Source organism: Branchiostoma belcheri, unplaced genomic scaffold, assembly GCF_001625305.1.
Source record: "Branchiostoma belcheri isolate BF01 breed outbred unplaced genomic scaffold, Haploidv18h27 scaffold17, whole genome shotgun sequence".
NCBI lineage: Eukaryota > Metazoa > Chordata > Leptocardii > Amphioxiformes > Branchiostomatidae > Branchiostoma > Branchiostoma belcheri.
In genome coordinates this window covers 2,731,098-2,750,227 of record NW_017803157.1, presented here as the reverse complement: position 1 = coordinate 2,750,227, position 19,130 = coordinate 2,731,098, and the positions used below count along the sequence as shown (strand labels likewise).

The 19,130-nt window shown below is 44.1% G+C and overlaps 1 protein-coding gene across 1 annotated transcript; it reads left to right on the top strand.

The window, feature by feature from the left end:
* Nucleotides 1–1,307: 1,307 nt before the first annotated feature.
* Nucleotides 1,308–9,415, top strand: LOC109466608 (tyrosine-protein kinase abl-1-like). Its single transcript, XM_019764340.1, has 14 exons — nt 1,308–1,323; nt 1,765–1,903; nt 2,488–2,623; nt 2,997–3,143; nt 3,615–3,784; nt 4,107–4,156; nt 4,492–4,647; nt 5,186–5,274; nt 5,672–6,598; nt 6,740–7,210; nt 7,684–8,128; nt 8,297–8,448; nt 8,644–9,010; nt 9,154–9,415. The coding sequence occupies exons 1-14, from the start codon at nt 1,308–1,310 to the stop codon at nt 9,411–9,413; spliced, it is 3,525 nt and encodes a 1,174-aa protein (XP_019619899.1). The 3' UTR covers nt 9,414–9,415.
* The last annotated feature ends 9,715 nt before the right edge of the window (nt 9,416–19,130 follow it).

The following is a 19,130-nucleotide window of genomic DNA, read 5'->3' as shown; positions in this document are numbered from 1 at the left end:
GAACCGCACAACAGTTCAATAAATTTGGTAAAGTATAGTTTTTTATAGAGTTTTTTTTTTCTATTTTTCTATCCCAACATTTACGGCACACTCAAGTTTTTCGAATTCAACTTATTTTTATGCCGCCACCAACGCTGACAAACTCACCGACAACAGACGTCCTCACTGTAAAGTGCCTTAGCTTTCCTAAGGACACAAGATTGTTGGCATGGCAGGATTCAAACTCGGGACCTCTTGGTTCCGAGCCGACCGCCCTGTCTCAGAGAGTTGAAGTAGGGACACTCTTTTAAAGTTGTATTCGTCTTGGAGACGTACATTTGGTGTAGCAAATATACTTTTTCTACTTACTTACTTTATCCGTCCACTTATACAATCTGGGGTGTCGTGGGGAGGAACAGTTGGCGACTGACGGTGAGTCTGGAGGCTGTTACTAACTTTTTTACTGCTTTAAATATACACGTGTTACAAAAACACAACAACACCCCCGCCTTACTGTCTGTCTCGCGAGAGTTGGCGAGACAAAACGGATTCGAAACTACGACAACAAAACTACCTCCAACTTACTTCCGGGTTGTAGTAGGTGAAGCGGATCTGCCAAGTTTATGTTGTCAAGTCAGCTCTGAGCACCTGGGGACTAACAAGGAACATTTCTGAGCACCTGAAGGTTTATGGAGGGAAACACTTAACTACAAGACACCTTAAGAAGCTGGGGAAGTGGAAAGTGTAGGGAGTTCTTCACCTGCACAGGTGAGGTCGATAGGACTGAGTGTGACGCACGACTAAAGTTGTGACTAGAAAAGTATATACAGATATTTATCATAAATGTGGACTTATCCTTCACTAATGTGTAAGCTGAAATAGCCCATGTGATACGTACGTGCTTCGTGGTCAACAGCATGGCTGTAAAATTTATGTCATCATGGGAATTGCACGGAAATTACATTGGATGCCTTTAAGCAAGAAAAAGACAAAGTACAGCATTTGGGTCAGATAGCTGAGGAAGACTGAGTGATTCAGTCGAAAATTTCTGGTGAGTCAAATTTTGAGTTGGAGAAAAGTTTAAGTTTTTCATAATGTAATTTACCAACTCAGATGAACTTTCATGCTAAAGTACACTTTCGTGTGATCGGAAATACTAAGGGGCATATATCCAACGTTCGTAATTGGCTTTGTCCAGCAAAACGCCGTGTACGTACAAAATACAGGCCTGATATATGAATATCAAACATGAAATAACCCTTCCCATTTCTTTTACCAAACATCGATAGGTACTACAGAAGCACAAAGTTAGTCACGGGTGTCTCGCCATGTCGTCAAATGAAGGTAAGGAAATGAAGTCGATACTAGACGACGAGTGACTTACTTAATCAGTGATAGTGAATTTATGTTCTCACCTCAGGCCTCGGTGAAGGTGACTAGATGTAACATGTAAATGCTATGACTGGTACCGTAGTGCATAAGGTTCAGTCTGCAGAGGAAAACAGTCACTCAAGTAACTGGATAGGTTTTGAAATTTGTCAGACGTTTCAAGTAGCATCCACTACTTTTCGTCAGTAACCAACGGAATATCAATTTATACTTTTTGGATAAATTAAATACCTGTTCAGCTAAAGATTCCCCTGGTCACTGACGAAAAGTAATGGATGCTACTAGCTTAAAAATCTATCCAGTTGCCAGTGAGTAACTTTGTTTTCCCCGTGTATCTCATTACCTGGATGCTTAACCTTTCTCGACCTAAGGTTTAGTCTGATTATTCTATTTCAGAGTTACTGTGTGATTCCGCAGACATCCGCAGAGAGGCGCTGCTGGGCGGTGGCACGTTCGGCCAGGTGTACCGAAGTGAGCACAGCAGCTTCGGGTTGGTGACCGAGAGGGTCGTCGCTACACTACCTACAGAACAGGAGTGAGCAATTTATAATCTCAACATTTTCTAATTGCGTTTATGATGCTTTCCGCAAAGACAACTAAATGTTTTCTTGACAAGCACGTCGACAGAACAAACTGCACCTGCGCGAAACCCGTGATGTATTGTGCATAGCACTTCAGCAGAACGTCTCATATAAGGTTGTATTCACGTAAATAATGTTAACATCCCGTCTGTAGTTTCCAAATGCTATGTAGGAAAAGATATCTTCTGCAGCAGGCAAAATTCGTATGCAACGGTGACCAACGAAAACTGTGAAAAATCAGGGTTTCTGCCGACGCGCTTACTTGTTATACTTTCTCGTTAATACATGTAGTAAGCCGACCTTCAAATGTTTCATTTTAAGACTGCTGCGTATAATACTAGTTGAGGAACCAAATGTAACGTTAACGTTCATAGGATAACGATTTTACATTTACTTTATGCACTTGGTAAGATATGTAATAAAGGCGTTTTGAAGAAGCGTTGAGTTTTATCACGTATTTTGTCAGTTGTCATGGGTACAGGGGAACTCTGACGGACACCAACAACTGCAATGATAACGACTGAATCTTACTTTACAGGGAGAAGGTTCGTGAGGCTATGAAGGCCTTGTACCGGCTGCGCTGCGACAACGCCACCCGACTGTACGGACTGGTACTGCGCCCTGACAACTATAGCCTCCTCACGGAGTATGGGGAGTTTGGACCCGTGGAGGAGGTAATAACTGATACTCGGTCTCAAATCATGGAGCAAACAAAGGTTAATTAGGGATCCCTGCAATGTAGGGAGGCACAGAGCAAGTATAAAAAGGGGGAATGGTAGAATCTGTCATTCTTGAGAAAGACAAACCGGTCGAGTTCTGTCTCAATGAATCATGGAGCATAAGAGATGAATTGAATACCATGCTTTGCGTGTCATATATGTTTGAACGGTTGACGTTGTGCAAGTGAAATGTACTCAGGGAAACAGTGGGTGTTGCTGTTCACTACATTATTGGAAATGTTAATCATTTACATAGCAAGTTAGTAACAACATAGATTGTGAGTTTTCACGATGATAATCATCATCCTCCACTTTTTCCTGACGGCAGCTGATAAAAGTGAGGCCGCCCTGGGCCGTGCGAGCCAAGGTCATGAGAGAGGTCGCTATGGGCCTGAAGTACCTACATGCGCATCACGTGGTGCACGGAAACCTTTCACGTCATAATGTCGTCATCTCCGACGACTTGGTCGCGAAGGTTTGTCTTGTAAATGTTTTCCATTTTTAAAAATAATATTATGTTTAACCGAAGGAAAAAATATTGTTTTTGCTCTGTTTCCTCTTCTTCTTCTCCAAACAAATGGGGTCCATGACCAGAACCAGACGTCTGTCACCATGGCAACTAGTGTTGGGTTACATCATGTTGCAATGTTATAGCAGGAGGGATTTAGACTCCTGTCTGACCGTATGTACAACCTTGTGGTGTCGGGTTACATTATGTAGCAAGTGGCTGGACAGAGTTGGGGGAGGGCTGGTCACCATATACTAGCATGTGAATGTTTTTAAGTCGACCACAAACAGGGCAGTAGTACGTTAGGCTAGGCTAGGCCATATGAAGGTAAACATTTATGCATTTGCTTCGAAAATGTTACCTTTCTATCTATCGATTTGTTTTCACTTGTTTCGGGATCTCAATCGATCAATCCCTGATGTGCCAATGCCTTCTTAGGTTACAGACTTCGGCTTAAGTGAATGGCGGGGTCTAGCCTCCAACAGGCAGGGTGGTGATACGGGGGATATTGCAGGCAAGCCACTGGTGTGTACTGGTCCGTATGCTCCTCCGGAAGCCTTCACGAAGTCTGTGAGCGAGGCTCTCACATGCAGTTTTGATATCTACAGGTAAAATTTTACGATAATCATATAGCCTCTACCATGATGCTTGAAGAGCCGGCTGAAAAGAGTAGAAATTGGCCAAATAGAGAAATAACATGCGGATGGAGTTGGTCCGCTATGAGTATATTTTTGCGGTAATAATCTTATGCAGTTGGAGGGGGGAGCCTGATTTGACATGCCGTACGTTTTATAATTACTTCAGGGTATCATTTAAAGGGATATATGAATCAACAGAATATAGTTTCATAGTCTGCCAGTCGATTGATGATTGTTTAAGTCATATGCACATTTCTTTGGTTGATTTGACATGTTCTGTTTGTCCTGACAGTTACGGCATCTTGTCCTGGGAGGTGATCACGAGTGAGCAGGCATGGAAAGGTCAGTTTCTCCTGGGCTCGGTTTAAAGGCGCCCAAAATACCTGCCACAAAAAAACATGATGAATAGTCATAAGCATTCGTAGCTTTGGGAAAATGACAGTGCTGAGAAGGAATTAGACCGGTCTTGATTTTAATTGTCTTTCTTAAGAATGCCTTGGGAAGGTATAAAAGTCCAGATTTAAGTCACGCCCACATTTCTATACAAATCAAATCAAATTTGAGTCAAATATGAGTCAAATTTCACTGCCAGCCACGCCCTGTGGGTTCGGAAGGCCACTTTCTGGGCTGCAGTGTAGTATGAAACAAGGAAATCTACAAAATCATTCTTTCCCCAGGCCTGAGTCCTGAGCAACTCCGCGGCGAGGTGCAGAAGGGCGCCCGGCCGGTCCTGCGGGGAGGGCAGGACTTTCCTGCCGCATGTCCGCTCACCATGAGGGGCATAACTACAGATGCGTGGGGACAGCAGTCAGCCAACAGGCCTGCCATGTCAGGTCTGTATCTCTATCTGTATCGATATAGCCGGTATAATGAAGTTGTTTATTGCAAATTCATGCCCGAGGGCTAATTGCATACAGACATTGACAAGAAAAATGTGTTGATATAAGACTATTTGCTAACATGAACTTCTACGTGAACAATATACTTATCGAACCTACTATCTCTACTTAAATCTAATAACGTTGGTATACATACAGGATAAAAAGTAGATATACAATATGTGAACAGGTAATAGGAACAAGATAACTGCTATTCTATTCTATTCTATTAAGTTAGAATATTCTTGTCATGCTATTAGGGAGTTTGACTTCTTCTCAGGAGGCAGTGGGAGATGAATTGTCCGACTCTTTGAAAAAATATACCTATATTTAGGTATCTCCTCTGATTTCACATCATGTTTCTGTACTTAATAGAGAACAAGAAATAGTCATGCCTTCAAGTGCCAGAGTAAAGGTGTTGCCAGTCTGGCCATCTGGTTGTTTGAGCGGTCTTTGCTGCAAATGGTAACATCTGACATGTTTTCCCCAACAGACATTGTCCGCCGCTTCGTGAAGAAGAAGGACGTGCAGTGGTCGTCTGATGAGTTGAGGAAGGCTGAAAATGAAGCAAAGAAAAAGCTGGTAAGAAGATCACACATTCATATACCCTGCTGTACATCTTCATGTCCATAATCCATATAAAAGTAATGTAAACAGTGGCGGTCTATGTAGGGGTTGATGTGATGAATTGATACGTTTCGTGTGGGTATGGGAAAATATGTTATTGGCTTCTCTCCAAGCAGATCTTTCGGGGGCTTCAAGACAGGATCAAATTTGCCAAGCAGTGTTACCATTTGCCACTCGAAGCTGGCGCAATAAAGATACCAGTAAAAAAAGAAAGTCCTAAAAAAGCCTATTACAAAAACACGCCAAAAACGTGCCAAAACCTAAACCTCTGCTTTGAGAGAAGTTGCAGGCTATTATAAAATCGGGCATCATGGAGGTTTACTTTGACAACGCTGTTTTCTGTTCTGAGCAGACAGATGCCCTGAGGATCAGCACTCGAGCACGGACACCGCGACACGGGGCGGCATCTGCCGGCTTGTCCTCCCGGCAATCTACTGGCCTGTCACCTCGTGGAGCCGTGAAGACAAGGCATGAAGAGCGACCACAAACCACTCAGGCGTCCCCATGTGGCTCTCAGTCGTCCCCACGTGGCTCTCAGGTGTCCCGTCGCGCTGCTGGTCAGCAGGCACCCGGGCCTTCCCGCAAGGTAACGGGTACCACCGGGACCAAACAGGGTGAGCGCAAAGAAAGTTCGAGTGTTCAAAAGGTCAAACCCCGAGGATCGCCGGTACATGATCCAGAGAAGACCACCAAGTCCTCCAAACCACGTGCCAATGGGTCAGGGAGCGTCAGAAAAAACGCGTCTTCCTCAGGATCGCTTAAATCTGTGGCTCGTGGAGGGGAAGTTGTGAGAAAGGCGGCAACGCAACATACAGACAGCTCGCAGCTCAGCAGCAGAAGCTCTGCACAGATTCTGACCCGGGACGAGGGCTTCTCTGAGTCGTCCTTCACAGAAGACCAGATGAGTCAAGACGGCAGCCAAGGCGAATCAGGCGGTGCAGGGGGCCAGTCTGCTGATGTACCAACTACTCAGGCAGAGGCAGCTGTAGGATTACCTCAGGTTCATCTGGACTTAACTGAACATCCAGCCGTTCTACGGGCAGATCATGAGGATGGATCTGATGTACAAGCAGAAGCTGCGGAGGAACGGTCTGAGATCACCCTGTTTTCTCAGACGGACCACCAGGGCAGTGGATTCAGCACGTCGCCTGATCCACAGGCCGATCCATCAAGCCAAGACGCCAGCCCGGATCAGCATGGAGAAAGTGAAGATGAATCTGACGATGAACCAGCTGAGCCGGTCACCAGCCAATACAGGGGTCAACTACAGCCAGATCTGGTTCTGGACGTCCGGTCAGAAGAACAGCAAAGAGCTAGAACAGATCTAGACGTCCAGCCAGAAAAACAGCAAAGCACCGGAACAGACGTCCAGTCAGAGGAACAGCAAAGCCCCGAAACAGACGTCCAGTCAGAGGAACAGCAAAGCCCCGGAACAGACGTCCAGTCAGACGAACAGCAAAGTCACGCAACAGACGTGCAGTCGTCGGAAGCTGGCGACACTGACAGCGACGAAGAGCAAATCTTATCTTCGGTTGACTCCCAGGACGAAACATCGGTCAAGGTACCTTTGGGCGAACAGATAGAAACATGCGAAAGCGGCGTGAGGGAAGAGGGCGGTGAGGAAAATAGTACTCAACAGAACGACGGGTCGGACGTCTCCACAACACCGCAAGAATCACAGACCTTGCCTCCAGCACAAACATTGCAGCACCAATCACAGTTACTTTCACATGGTGGCACAGACCGGCTACTCAACGAAGCAGGGCCTGTCGGTAAAATCAACCAACCAGCAGCCGAACAGCGAACAACGGAAACCGTACAACAAGAGCAGAACAGGCCTACAGCCGAGGAAATGGTTACGGCGATGGCACAGCTTCGGACAGACCCACCCGTATGTTTTCACTTTCCAATGTTTCCGATGTTGCTTTTTTCAATCCATTTGGTGACGTTTTAAATTTATCATTACTGCTGAAAGTTAACTAGGTCTTTCGAAAATAAACTCATCAGGTTGGTAGAACATAAGGTATTGGCATTTTGTTTACACTACCAGTAAAGGCCCACCTTGCTTATGCGTCGATGCCTGTCAGACACCTTTCTCAGATCTTCTGACTGGAGTACTGCTTCTCGCCGCTACATGTAGCTGATGGCGCTTCAAAACGTGGCTAAATTTCTATCCCCCCTCGTTCCATTTCATCACTGGGGTTGACGTCCGACTGTACCATCTAAGATGCCTAATAGGCATTGGAACGTTAGGCTAGAGTCTTTATTGGTTGTGTGAAAGAAAATCCCTGTATCCTTTGACTAAGTCTTGTCTTGTGAAGTCCTTGTCTCAATGATTTATACTTTCTATCCCTACCACACAAGGTCAGCAGCCTGCCCCACCCTGCGGTGGTCTACTACGACGAGTCAGATCCCAACATCGCGCAGGTGAGGCAGGTGATTCAGCTGCTGAGGCGCACCTGGGGGCTTCACGTGTTCGACCCTCACCACGACGGGGTGGGGGACAAGATGGCGAGCTTCCGGGACTCCTTCGAGAACTGCCAGCACGCCGTGGCCGTCCTCACGCCCAGCGTCATTCGCGACATGCAGGACCGGAGACCAAACGCGGCGTCTTTCCGGATCGCCACGTTCCTGACAGGGCTGCTGGAAACACGTGATGAGCACGTGATGAACACGTGCCAGAGGCGCCTGATTCCAGTCCAAATCGGCCGTGATGAGATCCCGTTCATCCTGTGTAACTTCCACGTTCTCCGCTTCGAGACAAGCGGCTTCCACAGAAAACTGTACCGGGCAGTCGGCAGCCACACAGGTAGGGAAAAAAAATTTAAAAGCAATTAACAATTGAACTTCCGAGGTAGCTAGAGTAATCAAGAAATTACTACTATGGTACAATAAGGGACTTGCATGTCTTATATGGTGTAATTTGTAGCTCATACATTTTGACTAAGGCTCTTGGCGTAATGTGACAAATGTGTAGGTCAGATGACCAGAGTACTTCGTCGCTTGGCTGACCAGATGCCACTGTCAGAGGACACAGTGCACACGGTGGCTGCAATGCTGTGTCTCCCGTCAGAGGTCCTCACAGACATCAAGCAGGAGTTCGGAGGCAACCGGGCCATGCTGATCGAGGTCTGTTAATTTTTTTGTTACCCCTTCGTTTTAGACCTACAGGAGAACAATACAGATACACGCCGTTTCCTGACTCTCCCTTAAAGGGCATTATGCAACATTTTTGCACCAAAATGGAAATATTTCAATTGAAAATGATATTCGTGTGATTGTAATTTACTTCCTGGTTTGAATATTTGACACTTGTTTCTGCAGATTCTGGAGTCCTGGTGCCTGCACCACGGCGCATGCGCTACTGATATGCGGCTGCAGCAGGTGGTAGCAGCCGTGAGGGGAGGTCAGGGGTCATGTGCGAGAGGTCAGGACCAGGTACAGCCCGCTGCGCCAGCAGGTCAGGGGTCATGTGCGAGAGGTCAGGACCAGGTACAGCCCGCTGCGCCAGCAGGTCAGGGGTCATGTGCGAGAGGTCAGGACCAGGTACAGCCCACTGCGCCAGCAGGTCAGGGGTCATGTGCGAGAGGTCAGGACCAGGTACAACCCGCTGCGCCAGCAGGTCAGGGGTCATGCGCGAGAGGTCAGGACCAGGTACACCAACAGTTTGTGGTACACCAAGCGCCGGCAGGTAAGCTAATTTGAGCGGAGAACTCATGACGCCAAATCCCTCAGGTCTTGTAGACTTTCTGACAATTTGAATGACATGGCTACTGTGTTTGTTACTTTCCCTGATGAATTAAACAATATAAATTAATGTCCCATACTTCACAGACATCGTCACCCTGCTGAGGACCAATCGTGTGCAGCTAATCGAGGTCCTGAGGCACCCCGCTCCCGTTATGGACCACCTGTACTCCGGAGGCGTCATCACCAGGGAGGAGATGGACAATATCAATGGACGTGGCACCCCGCAAGACAAGGCAAGGGAACTGCTGGACATCATCGCGAGTAAAGGTGAACGGGGCTGCACGGAGCTCAAGTCCGCGCTGGCCGAGGTGGATCCATATGCGGTAACGTTTTTAGAGACGTAGAACGGAGACTGCCTTCCTGTTCATCATCAAGATTGTTATCAAAGCCTCTGTTACACATAGGCGAATACTAGCCTGGGTGCCACCCGATTTGTAACGACAACCGGGGTTGACGTTAAAAATCGGATGGCACCCAGGCTAGCCGAATATGGCCTCCCAAGCGCAATTCCGAAATTTGATTCAAATTTGACTCAAATATTCTGGTCAGACTGTTCCAGAACTTCATCCAACCTTGGTTGGTATTTCAGCTAATATTTTGTGTGACGGGCTTTGTCACCCTGGAGAAATGGTGTAATCCCAGAGCTTTAGGAAGACATACAGTATCAATTTCATTTCCGTTTTAGAGTATGTTGTTCTTGATGACTGTAAAATACTCCTTTGGTCCAAGAAGCTCCTTTATTGCTGCTGAAGGTACTGAACTGGGAATATTTCTATTGTTCATTGACGCCAATACTGGCTAAGACTACAAAACCTACTTAATGATAGAGTTGAATGGAAAGTTTACTGTAAATTCAGGCCCGAGGCATAATTAAAGAACATGGGACATGATAAAATAATTAGTAAACGATACACCGTGTCTTATGTACATTCTGACAATCATACCCCTTCTTTGTAATGTAATCCCTATTTCCTATAGATAGAGTAGCATAGATTTTACTGTGTATATATCTGTTTCGTAATTTGTCATACAGATGAATGTATATTAGACACTATACTTGTTATTCATAACTGTATAACAGTTTGCCAAACATTGTATCCGTTACAATATTGTTGCACAATAAAGTTTTGATTTTTGATTTTTAAGTTTCATTACTTTTTTTCATCATTCCCTGCACCAGCCAGTATCTTTACTACAAACTTTCCAAAACGGGCGGTTTCAAACACGATTATTGGTCGTGCTAAAAGGTGATATTTTAGGTTCGCCTTTACTGTAGCTCCACCTTTCGATGAGAACGAGAAACACAGCGTGCAATCTTAGGAATATAAATATACATCACCACGATGGAACCGAAGGGAAGATTCAAAAGTTTTGAATCCAGATTTTTTCACATTTTCAACGTTACAAACAGGACAAAAATCCCATGATACAACTGGAACTTTTGGAAGGTCCCGGATGTTCAAGCCCCCGTCACACATTCAGAACCTTCCGCCGAACATCAGCCGACCGAGATTAGCTGAATTCGAAAATTCGAGAGCATTAGTAACCAGATTTAGGCCACGCCTACCTTTCTATACGAATCGTATGGAATTTGAGTTAACTTTGGGTCAAATTTCACTGCAAATCAAACCTCGACCTACTCCCGAACACCAGCCAACCGCCAGCCAACTATTGCCGGACCTCTAAACACCAGAATGTTTTAGACATTTTGAAGCATTCGGCTGGCGTAGCCGAAGTACCTGCCGAACAGTAGTCGACATTAGCCTCCATAGCATGCCAAAAACTTGGGGTTTTGGGGGTCTTCGTGGTCTTTGGGATCTTTCATGTGCTATTTTCTGATTGCATATAGACAACATAGCCGGCCTGATTGAATTAACTGGGCTGATCAGAAAACAGCCGAAGACCACCAAACCCCCAGTTCTATAAGCCCGCCACGGAGGCTAAGTCGACATGGCCGAACACCAACCGGCCTTACTTCCGACCTACCCCTAACCATGGTTTGGGGGAGGGGGCTATGTCAGTGACAGGGCTTTCACCCGACCTGTTAGTTTTTTTTTTCTTTTTATTCCAACATGTAATCACCAGACGTGGTGACGGCACACTCAATTTTTTTTCAACTTGAGTGCCGCCACCAACACAGGGGACAAATACATGACAGGACAATACTCATTTACACCTGAGCTAAGTGAGGAAAGCCGTGTAAAGTGCCTTTCCCAGGGGCACAAGATCGGTGGCATGTCAGGACTCGAACCCGGCACTCTAAGTTCCGAGTCGCGCACTCTGCCGCTACGCCACACGACCCCACAAAACCTGTTAGTTCAGTTTAGTTGAAACAGTCGGTAACAACCGCCCTGATCTACGGCTAACGTTCACCCAGCACTCGCCAGGAAAAGAACAACCACAGTTAACAAGGTCCCGGCGGAGGAAGACCCTAGGTTATAAACCCGGGGTTACTCCACGGCTTGGTCCGGCTCCAAGTAACCTCCCTGACCTTCAAACAGAAGAGCGGAATGGAATGTTTCTGTTGTTGGAGCTTTGGGAAATAAGTCTTTATTCTCGGGAGCTGTTTCAACGAGGATCACAAAAATAACAACAATAGATGATTAAAAGTAGGGGAAACCCGGGTTATTATACATACTGACCCTGTTCAGAATATATATCTGACAATTTAAAACGTTATTACCGTGACATTGCGAACCTGGCGTATTTCCAGCACCAAGCCGATGTGACTGCTACTCTCTACGGACTCAGAATCGGCATAACAAAACAGTCTTCAAAGTCCTGATGGTCAATAGCATGTAGATAAAATTGCTGCGGGAAGTCGTGACATCTATGCCGCCATCTATTGAGGTGAGGACCCTAAGAGCAAACAAAGCAGTAAAAAAACTGTTCAAGTGCGATTATTCTACTGCATCCTCTGGCATATGCCTGCGCCAAGGTCGTATTTAACTGCCCTGGCTCTCTGTAACAACGAACACCATCGATTCTTTCCGACGTACAGTCAGTGTAAAAGCTTTACGACTTAGGCTCGGCACTGAATGCCTGATATGTCACCGTAAACTTAAGAGTTTTGTACCGCAAAAAGATGGATATGGACACACACATTGTAGTTTTAGTGTTTCCCTAATAGAGGGCCGACATCAATCTGCATGTTACAAATAGCGCTACTCTGTGCTGGATGTATGGTAGTAATCATATTTCTGAGCAGTAATGGCCAGGGACACAGACACACTGTCTCCTGGTTGAATGGTGTCGCCCTTTGTCCTGTGGGTTCAATCACTCAAGATCCTCTAGAATCTTTGTTTGTTCATTTGGAGACATCGGTCCGCATGCAGCGTCAAAGGACAAGAGGAAAAGGTCAATATAGACCGAGGAATGAGCTACATAGAGCAGGCACGACCCTGGCTGTGGAGTTAATATCCCTGTCCCGATTCAGCGACGTAAAAAGTTGCCGTCCGGGCGACATTGCACATATTAGGCCATGTTGATTTGATTCTATGGATGACATTCCCTTGGAACCCCCAAGACTGATGCAAGCGTTAAAATAAAAAAAAGTTTGAAGAAAAGGTGCCATCATTTTAAAATTTGCGTGGTCATGAAGGTTGAGCAAATGACCCAACACACAGAGTATAGCATGGCGACTCGGTATTTTTACTTCTTTACATTTTCGTCTTTTCCGTAGGAATTGATATTGGCATTCTACGACATTACTATCGTTTTCCAATATCTTGTTTTGCTATTTAGGCATATTGCTCACTTTGCAGCTGCTTTGTACGATTTACAGTATGGTCGAAAACCTCTTTTGTGGAAACGTACAGTACAAAAATTCATGCGCGCGTGGATGTCATCCATATAATCCAATCCACAAAGCCTATAATACGGGCCCGTGCAAGAACTAGTCCCCTGTGGTGCAGAAATATCGCCAGGAGAAGTGCCTTGGTTACATTCTAGAGAGCACCACATTTCTGACTCATTCATCAAAGTCCCCGCAAGTAATTGCAGTCCTGGCGAACTTGGCCCTGAGTGTGTGATAGATTTATCGTCGGGACGCTGCCCCGGCTGGAAGGTCCCATCGATTCTATCCTAATGGAACCAACTTTGGGACGGCGGGATCGCCCATAGTGTCAGGAGTTTCCTCTCACAGTCAGCATTTCGTTACGGTGGATTTCTGGACCTTTACATTGTTTGTTTGTTTGTTTATTAGCCTAAAATCCAAGTAACAAAATAAACATAACATAACAAAATAAGATATGTGGGGGGAAGATAACAGTAATTGATAGTACTAATGATATTCAACAACATATTACAACAATTATTAGATAAGAACAAATAATTATCAAGTAACACCTTAAACATAAACGTTATATACGGTAACTCATAACAACATAAATAATTACAAATAATTTCATAAAATAAGGAAGTGAAGTAATTGAGATAGACTTGTCATCGAAATTTAGAAACTTTTTCATATTATCCTGTATATTTTTTTCTTTACATTCGTTTTGCTTTTCAAACATATTGCATGAGTGCCGGTACATTGGCTTTTTCAACCGCAACGTTGATTCAGTACGCCCATATGGCTTCAGCCTCCTAAATCTTAGTATCGATTTTTATGGTATTTTGTATAGGGTCATTGGACAAACCTATCAAAAACCTATATGTTAGCAGGCGGGACTCAGTCCTGAAAATTGCCCCGAAAATGCGTTTCTGCATTATGTATCATAGCGATTTAGGAAAACGAGAAACTATTTCACTTCGGGTCAAGTCATGAAATACAAAGGTCGCAGGCATATGTCTGGTTTCACTGTTCAGGCGTATCATTTATAAGTGATGTTGACAAAAAAAGAACCAATTCAAAACACATAGACAATTCTAGTGTGCTTTAGGGATAATATAAAATGAAATTCTGTCAACTGAAGTGCTATCCAATAGCTTCATAAAGGGGTATGAAAGATGTTATAGTACGTTGGAATATCATTTAGATTTTCAACTGTCTTAGGCTTTTAGATTAAATCAATCAGGTGTGGAACATGCATAGCGTTAAGACCTCGCTGACATTTACGTAGAATGATATTTGATTTATTAATGTCCATATTTTTGTATGTATGTTTATGTATTGCTTTCATAATGTGTTTAAATCCAATGCTGTTTTATACTGTTTTTATTGATGTAATTAGGGGAGGGAGCTGGTAAAGGTGACCCACCTGTTCTCCCTCCCCCTCCATGCATGTGCTGGAAAATTTTAATAAACAAATAAACCGTGTTTTAACGTTAAGTTATATTGCACGCATATGGAGATGGTGATGGGTCAAGCAGGTTGGACAATACATTTAATAAGAAGAGACATCGCATCCACTCTGGGACACTGACTGTTGTAATCAACTTAGGACGTGCCTCACTGGAGATTCATCAGAATCTGATTCTGTAGCCGAGGTACGCCCACTGTGCGCGCGTAGTCCAGTGGTTAGCGACCCTGCCTCTCTGGACTAAGAGGCTAGGAGTTCAAATACCAGCTCACCCGATATGCATGCTACTGGAAAGGGTCACAGTCCTTAGGATAAGACGTTAAGCTGTAGTCCACTGTTCATTGTGCTTGTCGAAAAGAGCTAGGGGAATTTCCCCGGTACAATGTAAAGTATGCTATGGGATGGGGTTCATTCAAATTACTACAATACAAAAAGAGCAGAAAATTGACTTTGAAAATCCAGTTTTTGTGCAAGAAATTGTATTGGATGCCTTTAACGTAGCAGTACAAAACAAATTCTATAGGAATAATTTTCTCTTTGTGCACATGTTATGATACCTTTTTGCTGTCACTCTTTCCAATGTGTCGTTAAAATGCGGATGAAGTGTGTGTCAGGAGTATAAGTTGAGATAGGGCAAGAAATGGTGTGGTGAAAAACATAGTGTCAAGAAAACATAGTATGCAATCTGCCCCCAACCTCAAAGTGCAGAATCTTGCATTTATCATTGGGTGCTGCAAACAAGCAATTTCTAATAGTCTAAGGCCATGTTGATTTGTTCATATGGATGACATCAGCGCGTGCATGGATTTTCGTCCGTTAAAAACTTTCCGACCATGCCGTAAATCGTACGAAGCAGCTGGAAAATGAGCAAATATATAGGGCGTAAAGTGCAAGATTGCAACATTGGAAAACGATGCTAATAATGTAGCACGCCAAAATCAATTCTAAAGGAAAGAAAATGCAATTCACCATACTCATACTCTGTGTGTTTATAAACATTTGTTGAACCTTCATGACCACGTAGATTTCATAATGAAGGCAACATTTTTTTGCTCGCACGCTTGCATTAGTTTTAGGGTTCCCAGAGGATGTCATCCATAAAATCAATTCAACATGGCCTGACGAAGAAAGTACGAGATGGGATGGGGGCACTGCCCTCATCTTCAGGAGTGCCTGGATGCGCAGAGTGCAATCACAGGCGGGCAGTTTCACCTTTCCGACGAAGAGTACTTTTCGTTAATAAGATCTAGAATTTCATTGGATTGATAATAAGCTTTATACATATAACCAATATTGACATATTCACAATAAGTGTTGAAGGGGGCTACTTAAATTCTGCAGATTTTATTCAACTATCTTTACATTACGACTCATCTACATAAACATGTGCGTCAGATTGTAAGATATTTCTCATGTGTATACCACAGTTCGTATACTGGTTGCTATCGTTTTTGGATAAGGGCTATCATGTTTTTTGGTCCAATTACAAATATTCTGACCATACATACTTTTCGCCATGCTGAGTATACATGTATCTGTTAAACATGCATGTCAACATGCTACTACTGGTTGCCGAGATTCACATTACTGGGGATACATTTTCAGTTTTGAGTCCATTATATCATTATACAGGTCGCCTGGTGGTGCATTGCTACCTGAAACGTCTTCTAAGATTTCTTGCCCAGATGGTTACCGAGCTATTCTGGTGCAATCCTGAGCCACTCTATGAATTAACCTCCTGGAATGACTCTGGACCTCAAGATTTCTCTGTCGCCTCGGTGTCTGCTGTCCTTGAATCTTCATCCGAAACGTACAATTGAACCAGGCACTATTGGCTTAAGTGTTGCGATGATACGACGCAAAATCTCCCATACAATTCTTCAGGACTGTAAAAAAAGATGGTCTCTGTGAGATTTATGATGTTTATGTGCAGATGGAGTGCCTAAATGAGGCGTAATCTCTCTCCAGACAGTAGGATGCAATCTTTCAGCCAGATCTCAGAGCTACCATCGCCTAGTCACTTCACAATGAGTTATACGGTTGGTATCTGAGCGAGATTATGTCAAATGTCCTCAGAAGATCAATCGTGTCTCGAGTTTTTTTTTATATTCCGAACCATGCAATCACAAGACGTGGTGACGGCACACTCAAGTTTTTTCAACTTATATTAATGCCGCCACCAACACAGGGACAGTACAATACTCATTTACACCTGAGCGAAGTGAGGAAAGTCGTGTAAAGTGCCTTTCCCAAGGGCACAAGATCGGTGGCATGTCAGGACTCGAACCCGGGGCCTCTGGTTCCGAGTCGAGAACGCTGCCGCTACGCCACAAGACCCCACACTCGAGTTGCAGTTTCTCTATATATTATAGACTATTAGGCCATGCTGACTTCATAATATGGATGGCATTATTTCAGGGAACCCTCAAACTGATGCGAGCCTGCGAAAAAAAACGTTATACACAAAAGATTCTTTCATGATGAAATCTGCATGCTCATGAAGGTTGAACAAATGACTAAACACACAGGGTGTGGTATGGCGAATGATAGACTCTTCATTTTCATTCTTCACATTTTCTTTTTTTTCTTTGGAATTGATTTTGGCATTCTACGACATTAGTATCGCTTTTCATTTTTTTAAATGCAATTTATGTCATATATTCGCTGATTTTGCAGCTGCTTAGTACGATTTACAGCATGGTCGAAAAAGCTTTTTTTTTGAAATGGACAAAAATTCATGCGCGCGTGGATGTCATCCGTATAATCAAATCAACATGGCCTCACTCCCGGGAAACTATTGTGTACATAACGCTAATGGAATAGTAAGCTCATACTGATCCAGCAATCTCAAATTCTCTTGCCAAATTCCACAATTTACCATCCTGTGATACACCATCTCTCACTGTCTGTGGTGGAAGAACTGCTGGAAGCGTGATGCAGTCAGGCTGCACAATTTACTACTTATAATTATGACTATAGCCACAGGTGCCCATAACTGAGTTGCTTACTGCCGGGTTCTGTACTAATTGTGCCCACTTTGATGCACGATTTGACCCCTTGATGTGACCTATCGACTCCACTAGACTGTTTGTCTCTTGTTGATGTCACGGAAAAGGCTTACGTCAGATGCACATGATTGTCACGGAAATAAAAAGAAACCAACAGTGGGTGTCTCTGGAAGGAAGACGAAACATGTCCAGACTTTGCATGATGTACAAAAAATGACTAATAAACTGGTGGACGTCCCAACTACTAAGTATCTAATACTAGCTTAGAAAAAAAATAGTCATGCCTTCAAGTAGTGGAGTTATCAACAAAGGATTGCATGAGGTATTAAAATTTCCCAAGAACTATCGCTACCACAGTGCAGTTGGGGGTCATCACTAGAGTTAGATGTGAAAAGATTGGGTGTAACATGTTGTTCGGTGTAATAGTAATACAGCTAGCTGCCGCCGCGCCGCGTATCAAAGGGCGGTTATACCAACCATGCAGATACAGATTGGATATTTTCCTCTTACAGAATCTGCTTTGGAACATCATATGAAGCTTTGGTTCATCGCACATGTTTTCTAGAAGCTTTTGGGGCGCTTTCAGCAAGTCTCCTGTGACCGATCTCTTTGCTGATGGGTAATTGAAACGCCTTTAATTGGCCGGCACCTATATCAACAGAAGGGGATCTCAGTACATATGTTTGCCGGGAAATTAACGGTTCTCTATCTGGGTGATCCGCCCAGGATCGATACCGACCGCCGCGGACTGAGATTGCTTCTCTCGGAGCTGAAAAAGTTACAAATGATTTCCCAGCAGTGGATCGGTGCAAACCTAATGGACACGGCCCTGAGTGCTAAATCTAGCGGTGGCACGCCCGGGTAGAGCTGTAAAATCCGCTTTTGTACGTAAATAACCGGCAAAATTCCGCCCGATGTCAGCAAACAAAGAGACAATCAGTTCTTCATCATCGATTATCAAATTTACCGCGGCATTTTATACGGCATTGCTGATATGAATTTTCACTACCACCTAGTTATGTGGTATCTGGAGGGGAATGTTGAAAACGTCGTTGGCTTTGGTTGTCTCGTGCTTTAAGCAAATTCGACCGCCTTTCGATCGATAACTATATCGTTAGTTCTCAATAGAAATAAGAAAAAGCACTATACTATGGGCGACCGTCCAAACTTGAGCTAGCTTGAAGGTCAATGTCGCTTTAAAGTCGACATTTTTCTAGCATTTTGAAGTTAGATTGCATCTTGAGACAATGTATCTTCATTTCATGTGCACATCTGTCGTACATCAAGTTTGCTGATTTGTATGCTGATCTAATACATACCATAGGAACTAGTAATTCATTCTTCATTTCGCTATGACAGCTATTCACATAATAAAGATTTTACTGCCTGTGTGCATGTGCGTGTGTGTGTGTGCATGTGTGTGTGTGTGTGTGTGTGCATGTGTGTGTGTGTGCATGTGTGTGTGTGTGTGTGTGTGTGTGTGTGTGTGTGTGTGTGTGTGTGTGTGTGTGTGTGTGTGAGGTCTGCGAATATATGAAAATATTGCTATAGTCATTGTGTTGCTTTTCTGAGGTAAAAGAAACTGTACAATTTTACACAGAAGTGCGAATCCCTTGCGACATTGCCTGATTGAGTGAAGACAAACAATACATTGAGATGTACTGACCCGTGCATGTGCATGTAGTATTCGGGGCCCAACACATACCTTAGGGAACAGGTGCAGATCCTTTATAGATGAAAGGGTTTATCATTAACACTGAGAGGTCTACAGTTGATTTCTTCAGCCAGCAGGGACCACAAAAGGCAC

What these genes read in the sequence shown, in the direction of transcription:
- LOC109466608 (XM_019764340.1), top strand. An exon ending in ATGAAGCAAAGAAAAAGCTG is followed by an intron (nt 5,275 to 5,671) that starts GTAAGAAGATCA and finishes TGTTCTGAGCAG; the next exon opens with ACAGATGCCCTGAGGATCAG. An exon ending in ACCGGGCCATGCTGATCGAG is followed by an intron (nt 8,449 to 8,643) that starts GTCTGTTAATTT and finishes TTGTTTCTGCAG; the next exon opens with ATTCTGGAGTCCTGGTGCCT.